This window comes from Plecotus auritus (genome assembly GCF_963455305.1).
Source record: "Plecotus auritus genome assembly, chromosome: 12".
NCBI lineage: Eukaryota > Metazoa > Chordata > Mammalia > Chiroptera > Vespertilionidae > Plecotus > Plecotus auritus.
Window position 1 is genome coordinate 34,155,301 of NC_137778.1, and position 16,803 is coordinate 34,172,103.

Consider the following 16,803-nt stretch of genomic DNA (forward strand, 5'->3'; position numbering starts at 1 on the left):
CATCCAACACAGGACGTACCAGGTTTTCTCATTAAAAGCATGGCAGATTCCCAAATCTCCACTTTCTTCAAATTGATACCTAGTGTTTTCAGCTCCACAATCCCATCCATTCTTTTTCAGAGAGCTGGCAACTTCATTCCCTCGCCTAGAAACCTACTCCAACCCTTCCTTTTCTATTTTTGTCAAAAGCCAGACGAAACGGTTCACGCTTAAACTCTACAGCTGGAAATTGTAAAGGGAATTCGGAACAAAGTTGTAATAAAGCTTTTAGGTATAATGAAAAAACCACCAGACTAAATAGTAAGCATTCACTTAATATTCATTTAGAATCTCAAAGTAACAGGTAAACTTTTAAAAAGGAAAAACACAAAGAGTAAAGCACCATATCCTAGAATAATATAACTATAAATTGAACTTTCAATTGAAAAGAATCAAAGTTCTTAAAAATAAAAAAATTGTAAGAAGACCACCCATAGAGTAAATTTGCATAGGAAAGGACCACAGATTGAGCACAGACTTGGAGTTCAATAAGCCTATGTGCCTTAAGTAAATGTTTAGCTCTTCTGAGATCCATCATCATCTGTAAAAAGGATATTTCATAAACTCTACCCCTCATACAATTACTGCAAAGCTTACACAAAATAAAACATTGTAATCAGCACTTATTGGGGTGCTAATAGACATTAGTTAACTCCCAACCCCCAGCCCCAGTCATTTCTTTAGGTTGTATAAAGCAGAACATACTAGTACAGGGCTGAGGCCAGGAAGGACTTCATTCATATGAAGTGGGAGAACCTTGGACTTTATCCTGTTGGCGAGGAGGAGAGCAAACAACAAGGTTGTCACTGGAAACCAAAGAATTGGGAGGAGTGACATAGAGGAAGGAAAACTGTGGTGAGAAACCAAAGAAAGGGGGCCACTTTAAACGACAGCAGATCAAAGTAAATAAATATTGCCACACTCGATTTACCCATTATTTCTGCCATCTTTTCCAGAAATACAAGAACACATGGAGAAAGAAACCTCTTACAAGGACCTTCACAGAAAAGAGGAATTTATTGAACATCCTGGGGTAAGAAATGTTGGTAAATTATCATTTCACTGGAAAAACTTCCCCCGTGATTGGGTTTTCCTATTTCATATCAAAGCAGGAAACTGAGTGTGGTATCAAAGAAAAATCAGCAACGGAATCACAATATCATTTCATCTTGACTGTTCAGAGCTTAGAATCACACGGAGCCCCTCTCCCGCAGGCAAGAGAGAGAAGAGAATGGGGCCAAGTCCCTAACAAGCATCTCGTCCCACCCAACACCACTGCGAGGGACATTAAAAAGAGAAAAATTCAAATCTTTCCAGTTATTGTCATGAAATTAACTTCATAGTAATTTTTTAAGGTGAAAATAAATGGCCTTTGAAAAATCTACCAGAGAAATGGCAAAAGCTAAAGAAAGGAGACAGAAAGAGCAGAGGTTTGAGAGTGAAGGCTCAGGATCAAGACACCAAGTAGAAATTCTAGGGGAAATCCAATTCTAGGAAACCCAGTGGGAAAGTATTAAAAATGGACAGTTTGGGGATTAAAAGCAGAAATGCGTGCCTTTTCAGGAAATGGTGTTATTGAAGTTTTAAACCCTTTTAACCTTTTTTTACTCATAGTCTACAGCTCTAAAAAGTACTCTAAATAATTAGCTGCTACAGATAAGGGAAAGCAATTCTTAGCACTAAATACCAGGTAGGGTTGGCGGCAATCCAACATCAAGACTTCTCTGCCGGGCACCATCCCTCATGGGTACTGTAGTTTCTTTTTTACATCATAACTTGTTCTTGGGTTTCCACATTAACTCAATCAATTTATCTCAAAAAAGGCTCAGTTCTTAATCACTTAATCAGTTCTTAATTGTCTCCACTTTCAGTTAGATAAATAAACAGAAATGGGATCTGAATGTCTGCAAAAAATCACTTAGCTTTCAAACAGAAGTGGGAAATCTGCCTAAGACAATATCAGAAACTTCCAAGAGGTTGTAAAATCAAGCAAGGCTACTCTTCTAATATCAGAGGCAAAAAAAAAAAAAAATCTATTTTTGTCCTAGGTGCAAAAAGGATAGGAAAGAGGGAAAATAGAAATGGGTGCCAAAATAGATGGGTGCCATAAAAATGTATCAAGAGCACCTGCCCTTTGCACAATTACAAGACACAACAATTAAGACGAGATGGAGTTCTGTCTGTGAACAAACAATAAGCTCTGAACTCTTGAGGTCTCTATAACTTACTTGTACCTTTTTTTTAAGTTGGAAGAGGCATATTCTAATAGCCTTTTCAGATAATTATGAATATTCTTTGATATGACACCAAAATTTGACAAGTTGTAATCCCCTCCCTGGTTTTATTGAGATATGACTGACATATAACATTGTGTAAGTTTAAGGCACACAATGTGATTATTTGATATGCATAGATATTGCAAATATTTACCACCAGAAGATTAGTTAACACACCCATTACCTAACATACTGGTAGCTATCATTAATGTGTGTGTGTGTGTGTGCGTGTGTTTGATAAAAACATTTATATCTTTACATTTAAGCATGTTCTTTTTTTAATTTTTTTTAATTAAGGTATTATATGTGTACATATCTTACCATTGCCCTCCCTCCCCCCGCATAAGCATGTTCTTTTCCTCTCAGATATTTATTACGCATCTACTACGTTCCAGGCAACGTGCTGCTTTTCCCAGATAGCCTCCGAGTCAGTCAGTAATGCTCTTCTCTCACAGCTGCCCCAGCAGCTAGCATGGTGCTGAGTTCAGAGCCACGCTCAGTTAAGTACCTGTAAACACATTTCTTTAAGTGAACACAGGAGAACGTGTGGTCAGCACAATGCTCTAGCATGGAGACCCTGGTGAAAGGTGCCTACTTCTATAACAGCCTGCCTCTGGTTACCAATCCGTGCCCCAGCGCGGCCGAGTCACCACACGGTACATACCTGTCCACTGAGGGGGGCAGCGGCAGTTGTAGGTATTGACCCCATCCACACAAACCCCTCCGTTCTGACACCGGTGGTTAGGGCAGTCATCAATATTCCGCTCACAGGTGCTGCCTTCAAAACCTGGCGAGAGAGAGCAAGAGAAAGTGATGAATCCTCTGCGGAAGAAATGAGCTCTCTTTCCCGCAGGACACGGTCATCGGACAGCCCTACTTCACTATTTCAGTTCAGCAGCCAGCAGCTGCTCAACCCAGGACTCACTCCATTAACAAAAGTCCCCAATCTTCTGCCTTCTCTTGCCTCCAGCATAGCTAGACAGTTAGAGTGACTCATTATGCCAATGGCATGCTTTCGAAGTTACCTCATAAGTATTTCAAAGCCTTTCATGAAATAAAAGCCCAGTGAAGATAAATCTCTTCTTGGGACAGCTTTTTACTGGTTCTTAAAAAAAAGATATTAGATTTACCCCAGCTCCATGCTAGATTAATGAGAAGAACAGATAAAAGCTTATCTCATTAGATTTAAATTCCTTCCCCCCCACCCCGCCCCACTTGGGATGATTGTTTAGGAAAACTAGGTGGGGGTGAAAGGTATAAGAAAAATACTGAACTTAAAGTCTGAAGATATAAGTCAAGTTCCAACCGCACTACCTATAAGCTACTTAACACATGGTAAATTCCTAACTCTGAATCAGCTTCCTCGTCTGTAAAATGAGGCTCACTCCACCTGCCTGGCCTGCTTTTCTAGGTTGTTCTAAGTGCCACATTACAAGCCAATTGCAAAAGAAATATCAAAAGCTATCTTAAAATGGGGTGGAATTCTTACTAATTAAACTTCCCAACCCTTCAAATTCTTCACCCCCCTCTCTACATTTATAGCATTGCTTCTTTCCTCTCGATTTTCGTCATTTATGAAAAAAGAAACTAGCACATCAAACTTCACCCCAACTAATCACAGTAATTTATATATTGGGCTTCTCTCTCTCTCTCTCTCTCTCTCTCTCTCTCTCTCTCTCTCTCTCTCTCTCTCTCTCTCTCTCCCCTACCAAATCCCTTAACTATTAAAATAGAAGACTACCAGCTTTAAAATGAGAGGATGTTCCCCAAGCATTGTCCTACTTGAAATACAGTATGACTATGTACTTGGCCTCTTCAAAATGTCCCTTAAGGTTCCTCTCTCACACTCAAAACACTTACTGAGTCTTATACGAGGCACTGGGGATGTAACAGAGAGTGCAAGAGACAGAGTCCTTGCTTTCGGGGCATTTACAGCCTGGTGGCTGGGAAAGACATCAATCACACCTTGCTTTGTTCATTTCACCACAAGCTACTGTGGTAGTCAGCCTACATCTGCTCTGTTACACTGGAACACGGCTTGTTTCCCTGAATGCAGCAGCAGTCATGTACGTGAGTACAGATCCAGTGGCCAAAGTGATTTCCCAGAGACCAAAAGAAATCACCTCAGAGAAGACGGGGATGAATGAAAGCTTGACTGAAGAGAATTCTGGGCCTCTCTGTATTTGGTACTCAGGCCATTCAAGCGGATGAATCATGAAGTAAGCTCGAGAAAGACTATGAAAATGTTTATAGACTCAGATTTGTAAAAATGTATCATGTTACTCATATATCTGTTTAATTCCTATAAACATCTTACAAAAGGGCTGAGTCAGAAAATGTGATGATAAAGTGAGGGCAGATCTGCAGCTCTGCCAAGCAGCAGTCCCTGAACAAGAGCTGAGGTCTGTGTCCCTAGTCCAGTGCTCTTAATGGAAACAGTCTTGAGAGAAGTGAAAGATTCCTTTTTAGAGTGTGGGAGGGCCACAGGGCTCCTGGCCCACCACTGCTAGAACTTGTGCGGGCTGGTGAGGTTCTAGAACTGGTAACGGTCATCATCCCCCTCGTTTGATCTCTCTGGTGACTAAGACTAAATATTATTGACTAGGGTGTCAGGGAGATGTAACCAAACTATAAGGATTGGAAACTGTGACCCTGAATTCATACAAGCCAATGCTACAACTAACTGAATTCACCAACCACAGGCAAATTAAGAAAGCAGAAGCATTTCAGCATAACCACAGCATATAAGAAAGAAAACGTTCTCTTTGTATGACTGACTGACTGTTTTTGAGGTACTTCTTCCCCGCCAACAGGTAGAAGGAGAGAGGTGAAAGAGAAATTCATGGTTAAAGCGTGGCCTCTGAGGCCAAACTGCCTAGGTCCCCTCTCCTCCCTGCCATGCAATACCTGGGTGAACATAGAAAAGTACTAAACCTTTCCTCTCTGAGGGAATTAATAGGAACAACCTCGAAGGGATGTCGTAAAGATTAAATGAGTTAGATATTTAAAAAACCTTAATTCAATAAATGGTGCTGGAACAATTAAATATCGACATGCAAGAGAATAAAGTTGGACTCCTTCTTCACACCATGCACAAAAATTAACTCAGAATGTAAGAGTCAAAATTATAAAACTCTTAGAAGAAAACTCAGGAGTAAATCTCTGTGACTTGGATTAGGTAAAGCTTTCTTAAATATGACCAAAAGCACAAGCAAAAGAAGGCATAGTGTGAATGTCACCAAAATTAAAAACATTTGGGCTTCAAAGGAAACTATCAAGAATGTGGAAAGACAGCCTACAGAATGGGAAAAAATATTTGCAAATCATATATCTGATAAGAGATTTGTATCTAGGATCTATTAAAAACTCATATGTATAATGAAAATACAACACATATAATATAATAATAGGAAGACAACCCAATTACAAATGGGTAAAGGATCTGAATAAACATTTCTCCAAAGATGATATACAAATGGCTGATAAGCAGATGAAAAGATGCTTGACATCATCAGCCATCAGGAAAATGCAAATCAAAACCAGTGTAATATTACTTCACACCCACTAGGATGGTGATAATAAAAAAGATAGATAATAACAAGTGTTGGCGAGGATGTGGAGAAATTGGGAAACCTCATACACTGTTGGTTAAAGTGTAAAATAGTGCAGCCACTTTAGAATACAGCCTGGCAGTTCCTGAAAAGGTTAAATAGTTACCATATCTCCTAGTAATTCTTCTCCTAAGTATATATCCAAGAAAAATGAAAACATATGTCCACACAAAAACTTGTGCAAGAATGTTCATAGCTGCATTATTCATAATAGCCAAAAAAGCAGAAGCAGTCCAAACATCAATTCACTGATGAGTGAATAAATAAAATGTGGCAAATCCATACAATGGAATATTATTCAGCCATGAAAAGGAATGAAGTATTGATACCTCCAACAACATGGATGAACTTTGAAAACATCAAGTGAAAGAAGCAAATCACAAATGACCACATATTATGTGTTTCTATTTATATAAAATGTCCATAACAGGCAAATCTATAGAGACAGAAATTAGATTAATATTGCCTAATGCTGGGAGGGAGTTACGGGGGGGCGGGGGGTGGGGACTGACTATTAATGGGTACAGGGTTTCTTTTGGAGTGATAAAGTTGACTACGGTAATGGTTACACATATCTGTAAATTAACTAAAAACAACTGAATTTTATATTTTAAAAGAGCACATTATACAGTATGCAAATTATATCTCAATAAAGCTCTTATATTGAGGAGAAAAGCACTTAAAACAGTACCTGATGCATAGTAAGTGTTCTACATTTATTAGCTATTACTATTAATCAGTGGGATCAAAGCATCCCTTGGAGGCTATCCACTCTAATCCTCTTACGTTACAGATGAAGAAGCTGAGGGGCACACGCCAAGTTTGCATGACTAGTAGGCAGGAGTCTGTATTGCACTAGGAACTTCACCCAGTTTTGATCAGTACGTTCTCGGGACCTTTGAGTTCTCTTTCAACAATCTGAAAAACCGACCTTGGGTCAAAAGTTCCCACGTCTGAGAAAAACTCAAGCCAAACCAGTTCTCCAAAGTTAAGACAGAATTTATGCTTTAAAAATAGAGACACAGAACTCCTTTTGGAAACAGCTAGCAAATTCTTGTAAGGAAGCCCACTCCATGGGGGTGGGTCAGGCTTGTATGAATAAGTTACAGTGCAATCACTTCTTAAAACTATATTTTAAGGTTTTAGGGGAAAGGGAAACAGACGGGTCTCGGACCTGTGTGTGGGATGGGTGTAGCAGACTTTCAGAGAAGCTCCCATGACCGTACGAAAAGGAATCTACTGCTGAAAGCCAATTCACGTCCTTAAAAGGCCACAAGGAGAGAAATTAAACTTAGAAGGAACATTTTAAGGCTGTGCTGTTATAAAACTGTGGGCCATGTAGCTGATAAATAATGACAGTGAGGGTGGGGAGCAGAAGAGAGTCGTTTGAACTTGTCACCCCACACAGAGAACAGCATCTCTCAAGAGAGCACCCGTAGCTTTCCATTTTCAGATGCCGGGAGGTGTGAGGGTGGAAGGGCACAAAGAGGAGAGCACAAGGGGAAGGTGAGATGGCACGGCCAGGGTTCTCAGGCCAGGCTGAAAGTCCTCAGAAAAGTGTGAGGAAAAACCCAGGGGTACCGGGAATGGTGGGGACAAAGGCAAAAAGGTAAAAGTCTACAAGTCTATCTCTCCCCCACCCCTGGGAAAAAGCCTGTCACAAAAGCAACGGGTCCCATTTTCTTAGCACACATCTCTCATCCTCTGAATGAGCCCTGATAAACTCACTGTCCCCCATGACTGGCCCATGGATCCCCCGGCCACTCCACCCACCCAGGCTGCACCTCGCTTTGGGATTTCGCTAATGCTTTCCACTTTCCTTTCTAACTTTATCACCAAGGAAGCCACAGAAATGAATAAGGGGATTCAAAAGAAAGAAAGTCAGTACATATTTTAACATTATATAATACTAGAGGCCTGGTGCATGAAATCCGGGCATAGGTAGAGTCCCTAGGCCTGGCCAACGATCAGGGCCTATCAGGTTCCCCGCCTCCCCGCCTCCCCCTTCCCTCGCTCCCTCAGTGCCCTGCCACCGCTGGTCGCCTGCCATGTTCTGTGCTGCCTCATGGTGGTCAGCGCATGTCATAGCGAGCGATCGAACTCCCGGTCTCCCCGTCTAACTCCTGAGGGGCCAATTTGCATATTAACCTTTTATTATATAAGACAGGAATTCTCTTCTCTACCACATTCAGTTCACTGACTTGTCAAATATTGAGTCTCAATTTTGTAGCAGGCACTAAGTTAGGTGCTGGGGAAAATGTTAAAAGAGTGTCTACTGGGAAAGATAACACAAATAATCTGCTGGAGGTACTCAGGTTGCCAAAAGTCTCTGGAGGGTCTCAATCCCCAAGGGGGCAGGGAACATAGAAGCGATTTCAGTGAAATAGGTGCCTTTGATGCATTATAAAGAATGAGTTCTAGCCAAGCTGGTGTGGCTCAGTGGTTGAGCATCGACCTATGAACCAGGAGGTCACAGTCTGATTCCTGGTCAGGTCACATGCCCAGGTTGCAGGCTCTGTCCCCAGTATGGGGTGTGCAGGAGGCAGCTGATCAATGATTCTCATCATTGATGTTTCTCTCTCTCTTTCCCTCTCCCTTCCACTCTGAAATCAATTGAAAAAAAAAGAAAAAGAAAAAAAGAATGAGTTCTTTATAAAAAGTGGGTGTGCGGGGGAAGGTGACAGAAAGCTGAGGAGACAGCATGGGCAAAACCACTGAGCGAGCGTGGGAGAACAGGAAACACTTCCAGGAATATCGAGGAAAACTGGCCTCGGGGCTCGAGTCAAAGGAGCTGAAATACTGCGCCCTGAAAAGTGGCATGAGCAGACGTCTGCATCTGCTCCAGAGAAACCTGCCAGGATGTGACTACTGCGGTGCCCAGGAGAACGCCACGTGCCCCTGCGAGAATGCGGGAGGAATTCTTGCCAACAGTTTTTAAGCTCAGCAACAACAGAGCAGACACAAAGCCACGAAATGTGTGCAAGCTTATTTCAATGATATGGGGATATGACACATAATCGCCCTGTGAAGTATAGGGGCGGTTTACACAGGATACATGTTCATTGATTGGAGAGGACAGATCAGACAGCTCTTTATGAAGTTAAAAAAAAAAAAAAAGCCACAGAGGAATAACAAGGTGTGGGAGAGAAAGACAAAGGGAAGGAACCTTGAGGACTGTTCAATCCAGCTGTGAACTCACAAGGGCACAGCCAGGAGGTTCAAACAACGCGCTGCTTTCTGACTACCTGTGTGGCTTTTTACAATGTCCGCAAACTCCAAACCAGCCTAACTCGTTCTCTCCCCGCCAGTTGGCCCTAACCCCAAAATCCTGGGAGTCAATGATTCAATAATTTATTTTCCATTTTGTGCTTACGTTAAAATTATTCTGGCAGAGTGCTCCTCCTCAGGGCATCTACTAAATACCTGATGGTAGCGCATGAAGATTTGGATGAACGGTTGCTGATCCAAGGAGAAGACGAACTACGGTTCCTTGGTTTACGTCTATTAGCTCCCTCTTGAATATATTATTTTTCCTTCCCTCTACAGAGAAATACTTCTTTGTCACACAAGATGAGTCATTTCTGCAGTTTTAATTCTCCCCCCCGGAGTTTTACAATAATACCAAAACCAACTCACTGAAACAATAGTGCCCTTTGCAGGCAAGAACTATAATTAAACCGTTCCAATATAATCACTAACTTATGGGGGGTTCACTGACTTTCAGAGAGAAGAACACTCTAAACTTCTTCTTCTCCGGGGTTAGAGACCCAAGAATAAAAGGAGGAGCCAAACGAAGTCTAAGATGCAAGATACCAGGAAGAAAACGGTAAAGCCCAAAGTTACATGCCCGATACTGAGATATTATCCTGAACTCAGGAAGCAGCTGTGCGCCTGTTATGTACCTGGCACTGTTTTCCGGTGTTTTGGATGCATCACTAACAAAAACAAAGACCCTAGCTTTCACTCTGGAGAGGGGAGGAGGGAGCAGATTTGGACAAGACAGACAATAAACAATAGACATATGAAGCAAACGACATACTGCATATTATACAGTGAGAAGATGGTAAGTGTTATAGAAAAAGAAAAGGAAAAAGTAGACCAGGGCCAGTATCAGAGGGGACTTGGGGGATGGTTGCCATTTGAAATTGGTGATCAGGAGAGGCCTCCTTTGGACGTGCAAAGATGTGAGCTGGGCGGGGAGCAGCCACCTGGGAGTCACGGGGTCCCTTCCCAAGCTGCTCTGCCTCCTGCTGACTTGGTTTCCCCCAGTTTTAGAAGTGAAATATTGATTCTCCTCAAATAAGGGTGTTATTTCCATCGAAACAGTGATTATTATTTTAAGTCACGTTTTAGTCATTTAGAGTAATATGGAGGGCAATGGAGGGAAGGAGAATGGTATTGCATTTATTAAAAAAAACCACATAAGACCTTTCTAAAAGAAAATTATTTTCCAGGCACTATTTCCTATGTGGAAATAAAGCTAATATTTTCTATACTCCACCTGGGACATAAAAACAATGAATGTAAAATCTTACAAACTGTGTAAATACCTATTTATTCACAGTGTTACTACATCATCTATTGTTTTGCCTTCTTTTTTAACTTCCTTCTATACGTTGTCCAAGCTGATGTCATCTGTTTTATAGAACATGGGGTCCTGAAAGGCAAGAACTAGTCTACCTATTTTTAAATGTCTGCAAGATGTCATACATAGGCTGATACGTGACAAATACTAGTCATTCATAACTAGAGGTATCTCTTTTTTCTTATAACACGAACCTACTTTCCTTTTTAACTTGAATGCCTCAAAGCATTTAACAAAAGTTTCATACATATTCTAAGGGGGAGACGAGCAGTGTGGGGTGACGCAGCCAGATGCAAAAGTGCAGGCTTCGGAACTCAGTCTGACCACGTGTCAGCTGTGCACCTTTGGGTAAGTCACTTGACATCTCCAAACTTGCGTTACTTCACCTGGGAAAACTGGAAAAATAATACCTGTCCCCAAGGTTTTGTGTAAATGAGCTAATGGATGCAGAAGAGCCTGGCACAGTGCCTGACCCACAAAGGGCACTCAATAAATGTTACTTTTCTCTTCGCCAAATCTCCCCCACCCCCCACATCCCCAACACCCCTACACCCTCCCACACACTTCATCAGTGAGTAAACAAACGTCTTGCTTTAAACTACAAGCAGTGCCTAAGGGAGAGCCAAGTTCTCCTCACTCCATCCCCCTGGCCCTGGCAGCCTCTCGGCGGTGGAATCCCTGGTTATTTCCTTTCTCAAGGAGGAGATACTATTCTGGTTTGACAGATCCTTTCCTGGACACACTCACAGAATTCCCTAAGGTTCTTATCGTGGCTAATGGATAACAATGCAGAGACTATGGGAGTGAGTAATCACTCTCTCCTGGCTAAAAACTTCCTTTATTGACTTCTCGAACTTCCCGTCAGCATTTTGCTGCCAAGTCACCCTCTTGTTCTAGGCAACTATTAAAAGCAATTCTCTTGAAGCTGAAAAACACATTTAGCCTCCGACAATAAATCACACTAACCTCAATTACTAGCCACTTACACGAGCAGACTATTAGGACATTAGACTATTGGAATATTTGTAAAATTAAATTGTTTACATGCCTATTTTCTTCCTTAACCCCTACAATAGGAATAGGCGTGAAGAAAGTATCTTTCCATTGTGCTTTATACAAGATGATGAAAACGACAGTAGTAGTATGTCAATAAAAGTTTATTTAGTGTCTGCAATGATAGCCCTGTCTAGTCTTCATTGAAGGAGAAACTGAAAGCAAGGCAATAGCAGCTTACTCTGGGGGCTTACAGTGAAATAGGAAACGTTTGCCATCATGTTGCTGTGTCTTGCATCATTGAATCCCAAGCACACAGCACAGTTAACAGGGGTCCTCAAACTTTTTAAACAGGGGGCCAGTTCACTGTCCCTCAGACAGTTGGAGGGCCGGACTATAGTTTAAAAAAAAAACTATGAACAAATTCCTATGCGCACTGCGGGCCCGGGACGAGTCGGCTGCTAAGCAGGTCAGGCAGCGGCACCCGGCGGGCCGGATAAATGTCCTTGGCGGGCCGCATGTGGCCCGCGGGACATAGTTTGAGGACGCCTGGTAGAACGTAGCTGGCAGTCAATACATGTTCACTGAGTGAAACGAGTAAGTTACCATTTGATTTTATCGTGGGGACCAACATATGACCCTTTTTTTTTTTTTAAATTATATTTTATTGATTTTTTACAGAGAGGAAGGGAGAGGGATAGAGAGTTAGAAACATTGATGAGAGAGAAACATCGATCAGCTGCCTCTTGCACACTCCCCACTGAGAACGTGCCCACAACCAAGGTACATGCCCTTGACCGGAATCGAACCTGGGACCCCCCAGTCCGCAGGCCGACGCTCTATCCACCGAGCCAAACCAGTCAGGGCCAACATATGACCTTTAATCCCCCAAAGATAAAACACACAATCCCATTACATAGGAACTGTGTCCTCGGCACCGGCATCTAAGACCCCCATTCCCAAAGAGTAGCGAGACCAACTTCTTCTTGTGGCAATTCTGCTTGCTTTGCACATTATTCTCCCCTACAGTTTTCCTTCTTTTGTTTTTGTCCTAGGGATATTTGTATAAAAACAGAATCTTTGTTGCTTAGTAATTCATCTGCTCCAGCTGCGTGTGTTCTGTTCCCAATCAGGATTCTCGGTTTTCAGCCTCCTCCTCATTTTTATAAGGAGTTTAGTGAATTGGCCAGCTCGCTGCTTTCTCCACCTCTGCGGAACGCTGGGCCCCACGCTCCCATGCATTTTTCCTCTTTCTGTTTCCATCTTGAGGTTGTGCATGATTGTGTCACACAGAATCTACCCGCGCTCATCGTTAAGTGCTCGTTGATGAACAGAGCACCACGCCCCACCCCAGTTCCCCAATTCTCTAGCTTCGAGTCAGGGCAGGGTTACCCCAAAGTCAGAGACGGGGAGAGGGTTCTGAGGGCCAGAAGCCAGGGAAAATCACAAAAGCGTAGATGGGAATTTTTTCTTTTTTTTTTTTTTAGAGGTAAAAGCAAATAGGAAACTTGATCACCTATTATGGTTAATTCAGTTTAAAGCACTTTATTAATCACACCTATTTTTCAATGTCTAATTCTCTTGGGTGCCTTTCCATTCCGTAGACTCGTCTATACCTTTCCCACAGCTGTTTCTCCCATTTCTTACCGTTTCTCCAAAAAGGACAATAAACAACTTCCTAGCCACATATCATCATAAACCCTGACATGTTAGATTACCCCCTGCTCAGTTTACACACCGCATGGGGCCCATAAAAACTCCTCCCTCACCAGTAACCCACCTCACACCAAATTTTCACTTCCCCTTTTCCCTGCTGGGAAGGACACTTCCTACAGGAGCGACCCAGCCACACCCACCACCCCCTTCTGTGCAGCAGGTGCATCTCCCGGTCCCAGGACACCGGGGGACTCCTCACCTGGAAGGCAGTTGCACTCAAAAGTGAAGTCGCCTGTCTGCCGGCAGGTGCCTCCATTGACACAGGGCGAGGGTGCACATGGCACGTAGGGGCTGTCGCAGTGCTGGCCGGTGAAGCCCTGGGGGCACTGGCACTGATAGGAGCCCGGGAGGTTGAGGCAGGTGCCACCATGCTGGCACTGTCCTGGAATGTCACACTCATTGATGTCAGTCTCACATTTCTGCCCTGTGAAGCCTGGCAGGCATTTGCAGGAGAACTGGTTGGCCGCGGTGGTACAGGTACTTCCATTTGCACAGGGATGAGACAGGCAGGCATCCGTCCATTGGCACAGCTTACCTGGAAGAAGGGGAACAGAGCTCAGTACTGCCCACGGGAATGGGGGTCGGCCCCATCCTCCACACACCACACCTTCCACCAAATAGGTGACCCCAGGGGGTTACTGCATGAATAAAATGTGTTGAATGAATAAAATGTATTAATATTTTCCACAATATATAATTACTAAATAGACCTCTTAGAAGAGATAAACAAGTCAATAGTACTTCTTTTTCCTTTAAAAACACACATGCACACACGATCTGGGCAACATTTTACTAAATGTGGTCTGGCTATCACTGTTGCTTGATGTGTTTGAAGAGGATGGAGAATCTCTGACTCCTTGTATGTGAAAACTAGACAAAACTAGAAGCTGTCATGAGACTAAGAGTCTAGAAAGGTAACTCTTGTGCCCTCTCTCAGGCAGGAAAGCCCCAGAAGAAGCAGGAAGGCTCCCGTGTGCTGGACACTAAGGCATGACTCCAAGAAGCAAAGCAGAGAGAGGTAGAAAGAGGGAAAAACACTCCCATCTACTAATAAATTTGGTATCCATGTGGCTTTTTGTTGTCATTAGCTTAAGCTTTTTTTTTTTAAACAAAAGATGTGAGAACCCCCTGAATTTGTAACACTCCAAGTGGTTGTCAAAGTAAACATCCAAGTCTTTGACCCCCATAGGGAAGCAAATGGGGTCATAACAGCTTTTCTAAAAGAGAGAGGTGACACGTGAGCACACAGAAGTGCTCTCTGCCCATCACGGGATGTAAATCAAAGGGGAAAGTGCAATAAAAATGTGGGCACAACACATATATCTCAGGGTGCTAAGCAGAGAGAAGATGCAAAAGCTGCTGCTTTTCTTCCTACTTTTTCTTCATCCCACTGAGAGACATTTACCTACAGTGGAGAGGAGGTTAAAATGGTTCCTTCTCACAACCATGTGTACCAAGTGTTTGCCCACAAATGAAATAGAAGGGTCCCTGAACTTGGTTTCCCATCAACGTGACGTACTAGGGGCATTAACTTCCTGCCTCTGTTTCTTCCTCTAAAAGTGGAGATTAGCTAATGAAGTCTGACTAGGAAGGGTATAGGGCCATCACAAAACCAAAAGGGTGAACTTGACCTGCGACAGACAAAAGTGGCAGATGTGCAAAGATGATCAGAACCCTGCAGAACACCAAGGAGAAATCCTTTTAATGACAAAGGAAGGTGTTTTAATTTGGGGGTCATTTCAGAGTAACATTTAAATGATAAAGAAGGCATTACTGCCCTGGCCAGGTGGCTCCTGGTTGGAGCGTTGTCCTGTACACCACTCGAATTCTCTCCTTTGTTTGTGGCCTGAGAGACGCTTTTTATAATGCTGACGTATGGGCATGAAAGGGTTGCCAGGTCTAGAAGGAAAGTTTTGTTCAACAACTGAGACATTTTGTTCCCTACACAACTTGGTCGGAACTGAATTGTTCAAGATGGGAGATGTTCAAGAACTGAGAGGTTTCACTGTATTCTCTAAATCACCAGATCTCTTCAATGACTCATGGCATCAATGCCATCGCAGTCATGATGGAGATAATGGATCATCCCAACTATTTTCTCCCCTTACCAACACCCTTTAATGAAAAATCAATAGACCAAGAATTCCAAACTAACTGATCCAGTCTAGTTTTCTGAGTATGTTTTTCATTTTTTTGCTTATTAGACTTACCGAATCATTGGTGGTGTTGGGGACAAAATGGTTCTCCTTTTCTCACCTAACTTAATAAACACTTATGGTTCATTTTGAATAAAGCTCAGACCTACCTTTAATCTAGTCAGATGAGAAACATGTAAGAAATTAAGTACAATAAATTGTGACACATAACATAATAGAACATAGAGACAAACTGCCTAAAGGACTCATGAAAGGGCCAGGAAGACAGAGTTTTAAATAACATTGGGCAATCGCCAATTATAGAAAAGGGCATTCCCGGCAAGGGGGTATGCAACAGCATGGAGGCAATAGGAAGTATGACATTTTCAGGAAATGATGAGAATGATGGCGTGACTAAAGCTACATGCTTGCGGGGAGGTGAGGCTATAAAAAGATGTAAGGTCTGGACTGTGAAGGGCGATGAGGACCATGTAAAAGTGTCTGCAGCTTACCCTGTGGATGACAGGGACTCACTGGGCATTGTACTCCGGGGACTTTGTGAGTGGATTTGCATTTATAATGAAAGGCATGGCAATGTGACTGGTGCACAAGATGGGGAGATGATAAAGGCAAGGAGACCAGTTAGGAAATGACTGTGGGAGTCCAGGTGAGACATGACAGGGACCTCAATTGCAGAGTAGGAGAGCAATGGAGAGGGAATAGACAGATGAGAGGGAATTCAGAGGGTGGACTGGGTGACTGAGTCTAAGGGGGATAAGGGCCAGGGAGAGGGAGTTTCTAGCTGGAAGTACTTGGAGTGTACCACAATTTATATCAACATGTTGAGTTTGAGGTACCCGCTGAATTTCCAAGGATAATATGCAATACATAGTTAGAAATATGAGTATGAATGTCAGGGTCAGGGTGGAGCAAAAAAGATGACTACCAGAGTCATCAGCAAGTGATGAAGATGAAGATGAAGACAAGAACAGTTAAAGTCATCAGAGACAGAGATTCCCTGAGGAGAGCTGCAGTAAGACTTAAAAGAGGTCTCAAAACAGAATTCCAAGGAACACAAAAATGCAATGGATGAGGACAAAGCAATGCAGAAGCAAAGGGAATAATCAGAGTTCAGAAAGTCAGAACAGCCAATGCCCCGAATGTCTAGGGAGAGGAGATTTCAAGATGCAAGTAATTAATAGTATGAACAGCTTTTCTGCCGGCAATAGTAAGGTGAATCTGGTCCCCAATTCTGACAGGTATACTTTAAACAGTCAAATACTTCTGAGTATTTCTTTCTCTTTCTCCTCTTTTAAAACTCTCAAAAAAAAAAAAAAAGGCTAAAAATAGTTGTCCAGAACATTCCAGTTCCTTACCATAATGTTAAGTATGTACCAAGTTGGGGGACCTTAAGAGCCAGATGTCAAGAGCTAAAAGATGCTAAATAA

At 42.6% G+C, this 16,803-nt stretch overlaps 1 protein-coding gene across 1 annotated transcript in view; it reads right to left on the reverse strand.

Annotated features, from left to right (window-relative positions):
- Positions 1-16,803, reverse strand: part of NOTCH2 (notch receptor 2) — a 132,758-nt gene that overhangs the window by 60,276 nt on the left and 55,679 nt on the right. The window contains exons 4-5 of the mRNA XM_080649198.1: positions 13,420-13,755; positions 2,980-3,102 (exon numbers count right to left, since the gene is read on the reverse strand). Of these exons, the coding sequence (XP_080505324.1) occupies positions 2,980-3,102; positions 13,420-13,755 (459 nt within the window). The remainder of the gene's footprint in view (positions 1-2,979; positions 3,103-13,419; positions 13,756-16,803) is intronic.